The 15,291-nt window shown below is 45.4% G+C and overlaps 1 protein-coding gene across 1 annotated transcript in view; it reads left to right on the top strand.

The window, feature by feature from the left end:
- NCAPD2 (non-SMC condensin I complex, subunit D2) overlaps positions 1–15,291 on the top strand; it is a 25,970-nt gene that overhangs the window by 149 nt on the left and 10,530 nt on the right. The window contains exons 2-20 of the mRNA XM_010567539.1: positions 84–159; positions 309–367; positions 824–987; positions 1,500–1,639; positions 1,982–2,109; positions 2,194–2,317; positions 2,399–2,546; positions 3,108–3,305; positions 3,833–3,967; positions 4,523–4,607; positions 5,240–5,414; positions 5,681–5,802; positions 6,773–6,982; positions 8,843–9,017; positions 11,313–11,397; positions 11,548–11,681; positions 13,137–13,269; positions 14,786–14,870; positions 14,974–15,135. Of these exons, the coding sequence (XP_010565841.1) occupies positions 84–159; positions 309–367; positions 824–987; positions 1,500–1,639; positions 1,982–2,109; positions 2,194–2,317; positions 2,399–2,546; positions 3,108–3,305; positions 3,833–3,967; positions 4,523–4,607; positions 5,240–5,414; positions 5,681–5,802; positions 6,773–6,982; positions 8,843–9,017; positions 11,313–11,397; positions 11,548–11,681; positions 13,137–13,269; positions 14,786–14,870; positions 14,974–15,135 (2,538 nt within the window). The remainder of the gene's footprint in view (positions 1–83; positions 160–308; positions 368–823; positions 988–1,499; positions 1,640–1,981; positions 2,110–2,193; positions 2,318–2,398; positions 2,547–3,107; positions 3,306–3,832; positions 3,968–4,522; positions 4,608–5,239; positions 5,415–5,680; positions 5,803–6,772; positions 6,983–8,842; positions 9,018–11,312; positions 11,398–11,547; positions 11,682–13,136; positions 13,270–14,785; positions 14,871–14,973; positions 15,136–15,291) is intronic.

The raw sequence follows: 15,291 nt of genomic DNA on the forward strand, positions 1-15,291 counted from the left end.
CACCCCTCACGGCCTGGCCCGGTTCTACTGCCGGCTCACGGCCGTGATCGCATCTCCCCGTCCCTCTCCTTTTTTCCCCGCAGCCTTCCGGACTGCCTTTCGGGCTCAGGGCGCGCTGGCAGTGCTGCAGCATTTCGACCCCCTCTACAGCTTGCTGCAGTGAGTACAGAGCGATGAGCGCGGAGGCCGGGGGTACCGGGAGGGGAGCGGGTAGAGGAGGGTTGTGGAGAGGCTGGCGCACCTGAGTGTTAACGCCTTTCCCTGGTGGTGTTTACTCGCTGCCCTCACACGCTCTGCTTGCCCTGCAGCCACTTCCAAGCTGTGGGGACTGATGTCAAGGAGGATGCCCTGGAGCTGATGATGCGCGGTGGGTATCTGCTGTTTCCAGCTGAGGTGGGAGTAATAGAGAGGTTGATGTCCTGTGGCAGCTCAGTGATGATATAAAGGCTAATGTGACTCGACCAGCTGGGTTGCACCCTCAGCCCATTCCAGTAATACGGGTCTGTAATCTTGGTGGACAACGCTGAGCTGTGCGTGTTCGCTGTAAGGGCAGACCGACAGAAAATCCCCTTCCCTGCGTCCCTGGAAAATACATCTTGGGATGCGTCAGCTCTAAGCGAGTGTTTCTATGAGCTGATGAGAGGCTGTGGGGATAGGATAGGGCAGTGCGTCCAAGGTTTGGGTTGCAGGGGGCAGCCCATGTTACAGCTGGTGAGATGTGAGCACACGTCTTTGGTAATCTGATGACTGCTCTAAGTCTCCAGAAGAGCGGATGGCTGAGGGGCCTGGCAAGGAGTGCTCATGACTTTCTGCCTCTCTTCAGTGGTGTCCCATCATTCCAATGAACTTCCTGCCATCTTGGGTGATTCTGGGCTAAGCCGCGCAGACCGCACTGCTCACCTCAATGCTCTCAAGATGAACTGCTACTTGCTGACTGGCCTGGTGGATGCCTTTGAAATGGAGACCTGCAAAAGTGGTTTGTTGGAGGTGGGTCCTGGTGGGAAGGTAGGTGGGAAGGTGAGGGTACTGGGGGGAAGGGAAAACAAGGTGATAAAAGTAGAAAACGTGTAACCTTGCTGATCTCTGTGATTTCTATCAGATGTTATAACTGGGTTTATTTAAACACATTACCAGCAAGAGCAGTGCATTCATGTGGAGTACTGGTATTTCTGTGAAACTGTAGACAGAAAACATCCAAAGGGACAATATTTGTCTAAACGTCAGCAGGCCCTCAGATGCCCAGGCCTCTCTCTTTCACTCTTCAGTGTCTGGCTGGTACTTAGCGTGCCCGTATTTTCTCAAGAGTTCCTTTCTGTGCTCAAAGATGACAGCAACGGTCGTTTGATGTGGGCATATAAGCTCCTCATACATCTCACTGTATGTCTCTTAATTTTGTAGAATTTGACAGTCATTTTCTTTTTTGAGGGAAGCAGGGTGGTGATGGTGTTTTTTCTCTTGTCAAGCTGCTGATGTATCGCATCGTGTAATCTTCTTTCTAGAACAAGAAGAACCGTACCAAGACCTCTGGATCCTTGTGGGAAGAGGAGAGGGAGCCGCTCTTAAGGCTACTCACGCAGCTGCTGCAGCTGGATCTCCATAAGCTTTGGGGTGGTTCAGTGATGGAAGAAGAGTTTGTCAGGTATGGGATGGAGTGGATGTAGAGGTGGGATGAGTGACAGTGGTTTTCTGGAGGGGAGGATTAAATGTTAAATCTGCCAGTGAGGTGGTATTGCAGCCCTCTGTGGGGTACAGATCTCTGGGAAACTGAGGAAACTGTCTTGAGGCAAAAGCAATGTGTTTAGGAATCACTTCCTTTCCTCGTGTAGACCTCTAAAATTCAGATGTTGTTTTCTCAGGTTTTTAAGGATACTGGAGAATCTCTCTGGTTTGCAAGAAATGTGTTTGCCTAGTGCAGTGTGCTAGCATGACGTTGGTGCAAGTTGTGATAGTGAGGTTCACTGTCTCTCTTCTGTGGTTTTAGCTTAATGACAGGAAGCTGCTACCGTATCCTGGAGAATTCGAGTATTGGTCTTCAGAAGTACCGGGCCACACGGGAGGCTGTGACACATCTGCTTGCCACAGCTCTGGTTCATTATGATCACATGTTCAGTGAGTTCCTGCTCTTCTGCCTTCTTCCTGAAGCCATTCCCAGTTACTTTCCCTGACCTCTTTCTTCCTTCTTACATGAGAAAGGTGCCACTCTGAAGATCACGCAGATGCTGCAGCACTTTGAACACGTAGCCCCAGTGTTTGCACAGGCTGTGAGCCTCTGGGCTACAGAGTATGGTCTGAAAAGCCTGGTGGGTGAATTGCTAAGGTGAGAAACATACCCCGAGGCTTGTCCTTCTATCCCTAGCAACACGAAGCACCCTATTCCTTGTTTCATCTTTCTCTGCAGGGAAATTGGACAAAAATGTCCGCAGGATCTGACTCGCGATGCTTCTGGTATCAAGGGTTATGCTACCTTTATAACTGAACTGGCTGAACAGATTCCAGCTCTGGTGCTATCCAACATGAGCGTTCTCCTGCGTCACTTGGATGGGGAGGTACGTTTCTGCAATATTGCCTGTCTGGAGAAGTCAAGTGGTGGAGGTGCTGCTATCCAGTCTTTCTGTCTGAAAACAGAACCTCTTTCACAGAGATCAAGTAGCCAAAACCTGCCCTTTGGAATAGGTTTTGCCCTTACCTAAAAGATGCAAAGGAAACGGAAATTGTGACATCAACTGTCTGGTTCTTACTCTTGAGTATCAGAAAATGGTGGGAGACTGCTTACTGGTCTGAGATGCCAGCCGCTGTCCCTTGTTCTTCAGTACTTAATGAGTTTGTCATTGTGTTACCTTTTTTTTAAAACTGCCCTTAAAAGCCATAAGTGTTTCTCATATCAGTTCTTGGCTTCTGTGAACCTAGCTGGATAGCAGGGTTGGATTACTCTATCTTGCAGGCATATCTGTGCTCTCCCAAGGTTAATACAAACTCCATAATGGAGAAATTCGCTTAAGGCTGGAGCCTGAGACTTAGAAAGCCCCAACTCTGGGCCATCCTTCCCCTTGGCATATCAAGTTGTGTCTTTTTTTCTGTTCCTGGTTCAACAACTCTTCTTTTTGCAGAGTTACATGATGCGAAATGCCATTCTGGTGGCTATGACAGAAGTGCTGGTGCAGGTGCTGAATGGTGACCAGCTGGAGGAAGCTGCCCGTGGTACTCGGGACCAGTTCCTGAATATGCTGCAGGCCCATGTCTGTGACATCAATGGCTTTGTGCGCAGCCGTGTGCTGCAGCTTTTCACTCGAATCGTTCAGTGCAAGGTAAGTCTGTGCTAGGGAAGTGGCATTGCTTCAGTCATCCTTTCCCCTGTTGTGTTTTCTAAGGGAATTTCTGTCACCCTGCTCTTTGTTTGCAGAGTCTGAAGTTTAATAGAGAAAGGTATTGTCCCTGTGTACTGTGGTGTCCGCAGTTCCTTTTTCCCAAGAGACCAAAGATCCTAAGGGCAAGGGAACTGGGGAACAGAAATTAAATGCTGGTTTTCATTACGGGGACAGACTAGAAGGAAGAGCATAGTATGCAAGCTCTTTTTGAACATTGGTATGGGAAAACATCACCCTTGCTAGATATACTAAAACTTGACTCAAGGGGACCCTGGATAGCCTAACTGAAGTCCTTGCTTTCAACAGAGGTTGGACCAGAAGATATCCAGAGGTCCATTCACACCTAGACTTTTCTATAAATCTATAATATATGCCTTTTAGTAAATTAATATGTCTGCAGTAAAATAACTTTTCCTGAGTCTCTAGGCCTTCTTGCTAACTTTGTCTATGCTCTCATTGTGTGCTAGGCTCTGCCTTTGACTCAGTTTCAGACTGTGGTATCGCTGGCTGTTGGGCGTCTCAGAGACAAATCTGTGGTAGTAGCTAAAAATGCGATCCAGCTCCTGGCTGCGTTTTTATCCAACAATCCCTTCTCCAGCAAGGTAATTCTGACTAGCATGTTGGCTATGCTAGATGTCTGTTTGCAGGCTGAATATCCGCAGCTTGCTATAGGCAGGGCAGCAGCCTTTCTGTGTCTTGTGGGAGGGACAATGTAGCCTTGGAATCTGCAGGTGGGAGCTTTCTGGCTTTCCCAGGTTCAGATCTTGCTTCCTCTGGCTCTTCCCTCGCTTGGTGTAATTGGTAGGTATGCTGAAGGCCAGAAGGGATGTGTTTGATTGTGGAAAAACCTGCAGTAGTTTGATTTGAATCTACTGCGGGGTTTCTTTCCTTAGGATCAAAATTAGTCTTTTAGAACATTCTGCACAGAGCTGCAGCTCTTTGTGTTTAGCTGCACCTTCTCCTGAGCTCCTGAGCCTTAGACTGGCAATTTATAGTACTTCCCCTTCTAGGATGATGGCCAGAGTCCAGTTTCCAAAACCAGGGTTATGTGAGGGGATTGACAACTTAAAGCAGGGAGTGGAAGAGAAAGGAGAATTCTAGCATTTCAGAAAAAGGAGGATAAAGTAACATATTTCTTCTCTTCCTGGCATCTTCAGCTAAGCTGTACTGACTTGGCTGAGCCACTGAAGAAAGAGGTGCAGAAGCTGCAAGAAATGAGAGACCGTGACAAATCCACAGCAGGTAATTTCCCTTCTTCCTCTTTCCCCTTCCCAGGGCATATCAGGGTTTTTTTTTTTCCTCATCTTAAATTTGCTCCCAGGTTGTAGTGGCTTTTGTCTCAGATCTTACTTGTGTGAGATGGTGAAGCCAGATAACTGGGATTAAACTCACAACAGTTTTTCATACAGTGGTGTTATAAAAGGACAATTTCAATGTCCATGTATAGATCAACAATTAAATATCCTATTTTCAGGGTAAGAACTGAAAATACCTATAAATACCCTCCCAGGTTTCTATTTTCAACCATTCAAGGATTGCTTGAGCCATAATTTTGGTCAGATATTAATTCAAACTTGATTAGCTTTGGACTTGGTGCTGCCTACAAAACAATAAATATCAAATGATGGTTCTCTCTTACCTGTTTTTTTGTTGTTGTTTTTATCTTCAGTGGTTTCTTTTTTTATGCCAAAGAGTTCTTGCCTATTCTTGCTGCAGTCTGGGTGGGATCAGCAATGGGAATAGTGCCTGCCTGCAGGGAATACAAAAAAAAAAAGTAGAATTCCTAAGTTCCATATGAGTTTCTCTCCCCATTTAAGGTGTCATTTGAGCCTCCGTATTCTTCATTCCCGCTGCTGTTTTTTTTTTTTTAATAGCTCCAGTGATCACCCCAGAGGAAGAGTGGGAAGCGATGCTGCCAGAAGTTAGGGCTGCCACACAGCAGCTCTTTCAACCACAGCAGGAAGGGGAAGAGGAGGTGCTGGAAGTTGAGGAAACAGCGGAGAGTACATCGGAGCAAATCACTAGGCTGCTGAGGAAGCTGAATTACAAGTAAGAAGACTCTGTAGTTTGAAAGAGTGTTTATCCCAAGGGATGTGTTGGTCCCTTGTTCCCTGTTCAAGAAAGGTTTGAGCTCCAGGGTGGAGGGATGATTTCCAGTAAGATTTCTCTGTACGAAGAGATTGACATGGGCACCCAGCACAAGATGCTGGCAGGAGCTGCTTTCCCAGGTGTTCAGGGCAAAGTTGGGTGGTTTCCTTTGTGTTCTGCCCTAACGGGTTGCTGACGTTCTTCTCTTGGGCAATGTCATTGTCCAGGAGTGCAGCCCGCCTTACACAGAAGGCCCTGTGTCGCTTCCAGGGGAAGGAGCCCTTCAGTGGCCCCACAGAGGAAAATGGGGAGGCAACAATCCTGGGTGTTCTGAAGAGACTTTACACAGGTAACTACTTCAAATCACTCTGTCTCTTCCCTAAGTCCAAGCTGATGCTGGAGCTAGACCAAAACCCTCTGGAATGCCCTGTCCGTCCTTCTGACCTGTGGGGCTCAGTCTGTGTGTACTTGACAGCTCACAGAGCTGCACCATCTCTGAATCATTTGCTCCTCTAGTGGCCTGGCATTTTGGCTGGATCACATTAGTCCTGTTATTTCATTTCTGGTTGGAACAGTTCCACGTTCCCAGTAGAAGTGCATTTCTGATGCTTTAACTTATGTAATATCTGCTGAGGGGAGGGAAGCTAGCATTATCCACTCACACCCTTCTGTCCTGTCTGAATTTGTCAGGAGTTCTGCTTCCTGAACAGGTGGTGGCACATAATGCTTACCCTTAGCAGCCTTGACCAAGTATCTGGTTCAAGCAAAGTCTTGCTTATCTGAGGCTCAAGCCTCTGGGTGTATTTCATGTGCTTTATCTTTGGTGTTTGTTTCAGAATAAGGTTTCCTAGCCAATCCCCTTGAGCTCATTTCTATCAAAAGTCTACCATCTAAAAAATCTTCTTAACTTTGTCAACTCTCCACACTCGCACAAACTTTGCTAGGGAGTAGTAGTGTTTGCCTTCTCCTTGCTCTGCCCTGATTCCCTTTCAGGGCCTCATCCATCTTTGGGTAGCTGTCAAGTTCAAATTAACCCCTTCAGCATTTTAATGGAGTTTACCCCAACTGGACCATGCCTTTCTCCACCCCTGTATTAAGTTGGCATTTCTGTGGTGCATCACATTGTAGTACCGGAACTTGCTCTACAGTGTGCTGAGATTTTGTCTTCGTAGCTAAGTCTGATGGCAGACTTGGATTTTTGTCTCCTGGTTCTTGGAAGGTGTCATGGGGTGGAGAGGGAAGGGTGAAAATGCCCTGAACCGTACCTGCTTTTCTTGTACTTTCAGTACTGCTCACAAACAAGTATTCATGCTGTGCAGGTTCATGCCCAGGTGAGAACAGTGAGGATCCTCCACATGGCAACAGTACTTGTAAGACCAAAGAAGTTGTACCAGAAGAGCAGTCTCAGACAGAGCTGGTCAAACAGGAGATGTTGGTGCAATACCTGCAAGATGCTTACAACTTCTCAGTGAAAATTACAGAAGCCCTGAGCCTGATCAGCAAGATGATGTATGAAAACTGTGTCTCAGGTGTGTGAAATAGCCATGGGGCCCTTTCTCCCTTGTTCAGTGTTTCCAGATCTTTCCCCTTGCTGGAGAGGAGACGTGGGAGTGGTGGAGCTCCAGGGGAAGGGAAAAAGGTTGGAGGAGGTGCTCTTCACTGAGCAGATGTTGAAGGCACTTCCAGGCTATCAGAAAAGCAAGCACCATCTAAATGGGTGTCGTGAAGGGGTTATGTTGGGGCATGAATGGGCTTTTTGGGAATCAATTTTTTTAAATATCAAGGTTGATAATGTTTTTAAAAGCCAGGTGACCAAAATGACTTAATTTATGGAAGCTCCTCCACCTCCTGTGAGAGGGGATGTATGCTTATCTCGGCCGAGGTTCTTCCAAAGTAAGCGTGGCCAGTGAAGCTGGGTTCTGTTACCTGCTCAGTGCCCTGATGCAGCTTCAGGTGTTATGCTGGCCACAAGAGGGGAACTGAGCAGCTTGTTTCATCCACCTCACCTTTCCTTAAACTTTATTCTGTAGCTAAAAGTGATCCTGATCAACAGGTTCTACAGCCTGGTCCTCGTCAGTGCTGTAGTGAAAGGTGGTGATGAGTAGGCCTTTGAGTTAATTCAGCCATTCGTATTAAATATTAGAACTACTGTAACAAGTTAGACTTTTTTTGGAGGGCTTATCATGAATCAGCACCCCTGAGGGGGCTGGGGCATAGAGGGGCACAGCTCCCTCCTCTCCCATCCTCCCTGGCACATCCACATGCCAACCACTTGCATAGTTCGGGGGTACAGATGGGTCTGCGCACTACAGCACCCCAGCTTCATGCAAACACTTCTGAGGCTTCATCTGTATTAAGGACTCGTATGTTACCCGTGATAAGCATGTGGGCTTCCGCAGCAAGGTTTAGGTGTCATTAGCTGTTTGCACACACAAAAATGAACTCCTGAGTTCAGTGTCTTTACAGGTCATTTGAAGTTCAAGGCTGAGAGGGTGCCCCTCACCTGGTACTTAAACACATGGGTTTTGGCTTACTTTTTTATGGCTGTGCAGATTTTAATAATTTTTCACCTCCCTGTTGTCCTGTGCTGTAGTTAAGGAAGGCAAGTTGGGTGTCTGGACAGCCAAGACATTTTGAGACATTGTCTTCATTTAGAGACAATACGCTGCTGGGTAAGAGGGTGGTGGTAAGGGATGTGTGTGCTCAGATTTAGGTTTTTTAATTAAAGATTTAAGATTTAAAGATTTTATTTTTTTCTGTTGCAAATATGTACCTTCTGGTGTGACTGGGCGCAGGGGAAGCATACCAGCTTGTCTGATAGGGGATCTTTATTCAGATTTGTAAGTTGGAGCTTATACTGGTGTAAGCTCCCACTTAACCAGAGGTCAGACTCCATGAACTGTTCATTGTACAGTCCCTGTAGTCATTCCTGTGGGTCTCTTGTGAATACTCTCCAAATTAATGTTTTTTCTTGTCTTAATGAGCAGAAGACTGGGCAGTATATTTCAGGAGTAGTCAAGCTGGAATCAGATACATTATGCCTTAGCCCATTTATACATCAAATAGCTTAGTTTCTCTGGTTACAGCATCTCACAAGGACTTAGATTCAGCTGCTCTTGTCTGCTGTGACCATGAGATCTTTTTTTTCCAAAGCTACTGTTTCCCAGAAGAGAATTTTGTTCTTTCTCAAACATGGTCTCTGTGCTCTTCTCCTAAATGTATCACATGACCAATATTACAGCTAAATCTAACCTGTGCCCATTTCCTCCAGGAAATCTATGTCTTTGTACTAGTGACCCCATCCTGCAGTATGCCTATGAATTTGTTTTAATGGCCTCTCTAATGGGGATTAGGAAAGAACTGCACTAACGCAACTGTTCTCTCTGCAGTGGTGCAGGAAGCCATTGAGTTCTTTGTGACAGTCTCGCAGTTTGGTGTGCCCCAGGCACTGGTTGGAATCCGCAGGATGCTCCCCCTCATATGGTCAAGAGAGCCTGGTATTAAGGAGGCTGTGCTGAACGCCTACAGGCGGCTCTATCTGAGCCCCAGCGGGGATTCGGAGAGGTATGGCTCTTCCTAATCAGAAGGTTTTTTTCTGTTTGGTTTTTTGGTTTGGTTTTTTTTTTTTCTCTTTCCCTTGCTACTCCACCCTTCCTCTCCTTCTTTTGGGGAGTTGTTGTGAATGGGATATAGACACAAAGAGAAATAAAAGTTGCCATGCTTCATGCTGAGCTGAAACGTAAGGTTATATATCTGTATCCCAATCTTCCTGTGGGACCCACTGCTGAGCTTCCGCTCTTGGTTTGTCATAGTGTTCATGTGTAGGAAATTCATGCAGCAGAACTCCATGTGAGACCTTATGGAAGGAGAAGCTGAGAATTATTTTAAACTAAACTGTTATCAGGCACTCACGCTTAACATTCTCATCCATTTCACTCTCATACAAAGCACTGCACCAAGATACATGTGCCCAAATGATCTGGGTCGGGTCTCTATGTGATAGGAAACAAGGGGTGTCAGTTCTGAATGTTCATCTTGTCAGCAGGGTTCTTGATTGGCAGCAACGAACTGATTTTTTGGATGGCTATTTCAGCCCCTTTGGGAGTCAGCGGTTGTTACAGACTCATCCCATATCTAAGAGTCTTGCATGCTTTACCCTCTGTGGCAAAGTTGTTGCCTGGTGTCTGTTCCCCCATTTGGGGTTTCTTATGGCTGTAGTTGCTCATCCTGTTGGAATAAGAGGAATGGTATACAGTGAGGTCTAAAGTTGGAGCTATCTTTCTATTACCAGAGCTCAGGTTTTTTGCTGACGTGTCATACATTCTGTGGCCTTATCTGATTAGAGGCATTCTGCTTCTGATGTACATAACACATTCCTCAGTGTTTACTGGTTTTCTTACTGTCAGTTCTGTCCTTGATTTTTCAATGTACACCGTTTCTTTATCCCTCACACTATACAAGGTTAGTTCTTATTATCGTTTGGGTACTTTCACACACATTTCTATTTGTATTTCATTCAGTCCGCTCTTAAATCTTTATGTAACAAATCTCTACATGTGGCAGGTGAGAGGATGTTAATGGGGTCTTTGTTGCTGATCCTTAGTGAGGATTTGGGGGTGGGAGCTGGGTACCACTTGCATTCTTGTTTCTTCCACGCTAGAGAGGAGCTGTTTCTCCTAACTACTGTGGCACTTGCTCTTTTCTTCTTAGCACTTGCCCACATGTAAATCCTGTTGGATACACACACCCCAAAATAAGTGTGATTCCCTGGTGAGATGCACCATACCCCACCCTCATTTGTGCCATCATGGCAATAAAAAGCACCCATTGCTTCATATTTCTTCTTGATAGTTGTCATGGTTTAACCCCAGCTAGCAACTAAACACTATGCAGCTGCTCACTCACTCACCCCCCAACCCAGCGAGATGGGGAAGAGAATCGGGGGGAAAAAAAAGTAAAACTCGTGGGTTGAGGTAATAGAACAGAAAAGAAGAAACTAATAATGTTAATAATAATAAAATTACAATAATAATAATAAAAGGATTGGAATATACAAGTGATACACAATGCAATTGCTCACCACCTGCCAACTGATGCCCAGTTAGTCCCCAAGCAGCGATTCCCCCCAGCCCCACTCCCCCCAGTTTATATACTAGACATGACAGACATCACACGGTATGGAATACCCCTCTGGCCAGTTTGGGTCAGCTGTCCTGGCTGTGTCCCCTCCCAACTTCTTGTGCCCCTCCAGCCTTCTTGCTGGCTGGGCATGAGGAGCTGAAAAATCCTTGACTTTAGACTAAACATTACTTAGCAACAACTGAAAACAGCAGTGTGTTATCAACATTCTTCTCATACCGAACTCAAAACACAGCACTATAACAGCTACTAGGAAGACAATTAACTCTATTGCAGCTGAAACCAGGACAATAGTATTGCCTGGAGATGACTCTTCTGCAGTTTGAGCTCTGGCCTTATTTGTTCATAGAGTGGTTTTCCATTTCTTATGCTCTAGGGAATAGTACTTTGAGTTGTGGTTGAGAGCAAACTGGGAAGTGTCTGGTGAGTGCCTCTTGTTGGGTCTTTGAGCACCAGGAGGAGCAGCAGTGGCAGTGGCAGTGCACAAGGCAGTGGACTTCTGAGCCCATGTCACACTCACTGGCAGCTGAGCTGGGTGACTTGGAGAACTCCAGCTTGTGAAAGGGGAAGTTTTCCTGTCCCCAGGGATCAGCTCTGTTATCTAATAGATGTCCTCAGCTCTCTGAATAAGAGAGTAATTGTGACAGTTGCTTTTTCTTTTTCTTAACCTTTAAATTTTTTATTATTATTACTTTATTTTATTTTTTCCCCCCTTCAAAGGGCCAGAGCCCAAGGCCTGGTGCATTCTCTCTCTCTCATCATGGTGGATGCATCGCTAGGAACGATACAGTGCTTAGAAGAAATAGTGAGTACTTGCCTTGCCTGCGTTTGGATTGTATTTGTGATCTTAGATGTCCATTATATTAAAATGGTAGTCATTGCAGTTAATGTCTTTGCTGGTTTGAAGTCCATCCTTATGCCTCTCCCTACTTGTTTTATTGCATTTCTTTTCCAGATCTCGGAGTTTGTGCAGAAAGATGAAATAAAGCCTGCTGTGATCCAGCTGCTTTGGGAGCGATTCACGGAAAAATCTCAGTGCTCATCACTAGAGCGACGTGCTGCTGTGATGCTGCTGGGGATGATGGCACGGTAAGCCCAGGGCCTGGTCTAATCCTGTAAGTGGGAGGATATACAGGGAGTCGATTTTTATCGAAGAACTGTGGGTGCTGCATCAGCTGACCCTTTGTTCTGCAGCTTCAAAAATAGTAACCACGTCATGGGGTAACGAAGCCTGGAATTAAACATAGTTGTGCTGGGTCCCACCAGCATGGTCTCTGAATGAGTATGACGACATTACTTTCTTTGTGTTCTGAATGTCCGTGCCGTCTCAGAGCTTACCATGTCACAGTTCTGCAGCTTTGTCTGTGTTTGGATAAGACCAGTGAGAAGCTGCTGAGTAGAGATGTCTGGAGCCTTTAGCATGAAGAGAAATGAACCTGCTTCCCTTTCTGGGGGCAAAAAGAGTGTGATTTCACTATAAGGTTTTAATTTCCTCAGTCTCCCAGCCTGGTAACCCTTTGGCATTTAGCTTACCTGCTGATTTCTTCTTGCTCTTCCTACTTCAGTCCTTCATCAGTCAAAAATAGGCCTGCATAACGATGATCTTAAAGTTCTTGGCTCTAGAGCTGGAGCCATTTCTGGAGCTTACAGCCAGTTCTGCAACTTGAGTATTAGATATTCCTTCCAAGGTATTTCTACCGCCCCATCCCATGTGCTTGTGGCAGAATTGTAGACATCGTCTCAAAATTAATACCCTTCCCTAAAATCATGGGATTTAAAGAAAACTGTAGGTTTCTAGGGTATCCCATGAGATCCTGCGTTGAGTCCATGGGTATGTGTGTGTGAAATAAGAACAGCATCGCCTTCTTCACAAATCTGCTAAGTGAGGTGATTTTGCTTTTTTCCTATAGATGCCAGTTATAAACTTCTTAGATTCTCTTCTTAAATACATTAAATTCTGTTCTTGCCTTCTTCACCCAGTTAATTCTATGTACCTCAGATCAGGCCTGGACTGAAGAATATACAATTCTACCTGTCACAGGTAGAAAGTGGGGGGTGGGGGTGGGTTTGGGGTTTTTTTTGTTGTGTTGTTTTCTTTCCCACAGTAGGGAAGGAAGTGGCACATGTCACCAGTCCTGAGCTGCTGGACTCTTTTCTGTTTTGCAACGTTTTTCTTTGTCTTACCCTTTTAAGTTTTGGTCCTTCCTGATAAGAAAGAGGAGTCAAGAATCTTCTTTCTTTACAAAGAGACAGTGTGCCGAGCGGTGTTCACTTTGAAGAACCTCATCTCTTAGCCGAGTGTGGATTATACTGGCTTCTGTGGAATATTGGTTGCTGCTCTTATAGCTATATCTTGAATTTGCTGCTCTTATAGCTATATCTTGAATCATTGGATGGATTTGGGTTTTGGTTTTTTTTTTTCCCCCCCTCTTACTCAAACCACTGCCTTCCGCAAGGTACAAGGAGTATTTCTCTTGGTTATCCACACTTCTGTAAACTTTCAGCAGCAACTCATGTAATACCCCCATCCCTTCCATTCCATAGAGGGAAGCCAGAGATCATAGGTAGCAACTTGGACGTCTTGGTGACAGTAGGGCTGTCTGAGAAGGTATGCGAAGACTATCGCCTGGCTCAAGAAGTATGCAGTGCCATCGCCAAACTTGCCGGTAAACCTAAGGTAAGATTTTTAGTTTGTTCTTGAGGTCATCCAGAAACAGTTATCCAGAAACAAAGAAGGGGTGGAAATTGAGAAGAGAGAGAAGTGATTAAATTTTTACTGATTTTTGAAATTAAGTAGGTTGAGACCGTTCAGCAGCACTGTCTGGAAAGCTTAGCACACATCAGTGAACATGTAATAAAAGAATTTTCATTAGGCAACAGGCTGAATTCAATTAGTAAAGAGTTCAGTGCACAAGAAAATCTGTTTTCCTTTCAATTCTCTTCCTCAGACTCCCAGTTCTAAACTGATTTGTGTTTCCTCAACCATGAAGCCCTTTCCTCTACTGATGTTTTCTGGTGGTGTGATTCTTTTGCCCTCCCTATTAATTGATATTTGGGAGTTGTCAGCTGTACAGCTAAATATAAAACATGAAAGTTTTTCAAACCTGTCCATGTTGTACTTGCAACAACGTGATGGTCGATGGCTTCTTTGTCTGGGGAAAAATTTTTACTTTTTTTTTTTTTAATGCACTTGGAAAAAAAATCTCTTTCGTTTTTGACTCAAGCATTTTAGGGCATTGTGGTTCAGCAGTTCCAGCATAAAAGCAGCCTTCCTTCACACAGCACCATCATTCTGTGTTTGCCCCTTCCACTGGGGACACTACTGGAGGACCTTCATGAATTAAGGTGTATCACAACATTTAAGAATGTTCTGAAGATGATTGTAGTTCAATTTTAGGTTGACTTAACTCTGCAGTTAAGTTTGTATGTGAGAAGGGACTGAACTGTAGATACTTGAATGACTGTGGTAGCTCTTCCTTTGTTCTGCCCCCAATCAGAAATTGAGTACGGAGAGTAGGGTTGTAGTGAATTGAGAAATTTTGTTTCCAGCTACTGAAAGCTTGTAAATCCTCAAGCAGTAGCTCATTTTGGTCAAGTATATTTTTATCAGGCAGCCACAGGTGTGCTGGGATATCTCAGGCATTGTCATACTTGGTTTAGTAGTTCTCTGGGTTCTTTTATTCCCAACCTAAAACGTGGTGAGACTGCAACAGCCTAAGTGTGAGGTGGTGTTGGATCCAGAGCTATCCTCTGTTATTTCTACTGATGATACTTTGCTTTTAAACAAAACCTCATGGTTCTGGAGAAACCCCAGGCAAGGTCATCTAGCTGCCTTGCTGTTGATAACTCTGAAGATGCTCTAAAAGTTTCCCTCTTCATTTATTGTGGATAATGAGGAATCATATGAGATTTCAAAAGAGTTATTTTGCTTTAAGGTGAAGTAGTGGAACTGTCTGGGTTGGCCTGGGATCATCATTTGGCCAAGCTTTAAACCCACCCAGTGCTGCCACCATGCCTTCAAAAGTGACAGTAATGTCCCTGCTGTGTGTTCAGTTGCAGAGCAGTACTGGATGTCCCTGCCATGGGCCTAGCATGGGTTTGATTAGCATTGTGCACACAGCAAGGTTAAGTACCAGGAGGGTCATGGGGGCATCTTTTATGTGGTAAAAGTAACTCATCTATTCTCTCTACAGTCAGCACTGGGGAATAACAACGCACCTTTTCGACTGCCACAAAACCATATGCTCTTTGGTTGCCTGAGTAAGACTGTGAGTAAAGGTGAGCTCATGTCAGCAGTAGGTTTGGAGGAGATGGAGTTGGACTGTGAGACAGCCTGTGTTGTCGCTGGTATGTGCGGTACAATGCTCCCTCTCCTCAACAGGCTTTGACCAGCCAAGTGGTCACTGGATCCCCTTCATGGAGTCAGCGGTAATGCTCATCTACCAGCTAGCGGAAGGGGCGGAGGAGATATGTGCTCACATCCTGCAGGAGTGCAGTCAGCAAGCTCTGGAGAAGTTGCAGGAGGCTGATGGGCAGAAAGCTGGTGAGGAAAAAAGCTGGTGGAGGAAATCTGTACCCATGGTTTCTAGTGCTGTGCTTGGGTGGCCTAGAGTAACTGCAGAAGGAGAACAGAACTGAGGGGCTAGTGGAGGTGTTGGCATGGAAGAGTGCGAATGCTGTGAAGGAGTCTGTGGAGCAT

This window comes from Haliaeetus leucocephalus, unplaced genomic scaffold (assembly GCF_000737465.1).
Source record: "Haliaeetus leucocephalus isolate CR32 unplaced genomic scaffold, Haliaeetus_leucocephalus-4.0 Scaffold228, whole genome shotgun sequence".
Classification (NCBI taxonomy): Eukaryota; Metazoa; Chordata; class Aves; order Accipitriformes; family Accipitridae; genus Haliaeetus; species Haliaeetus leucocephalus.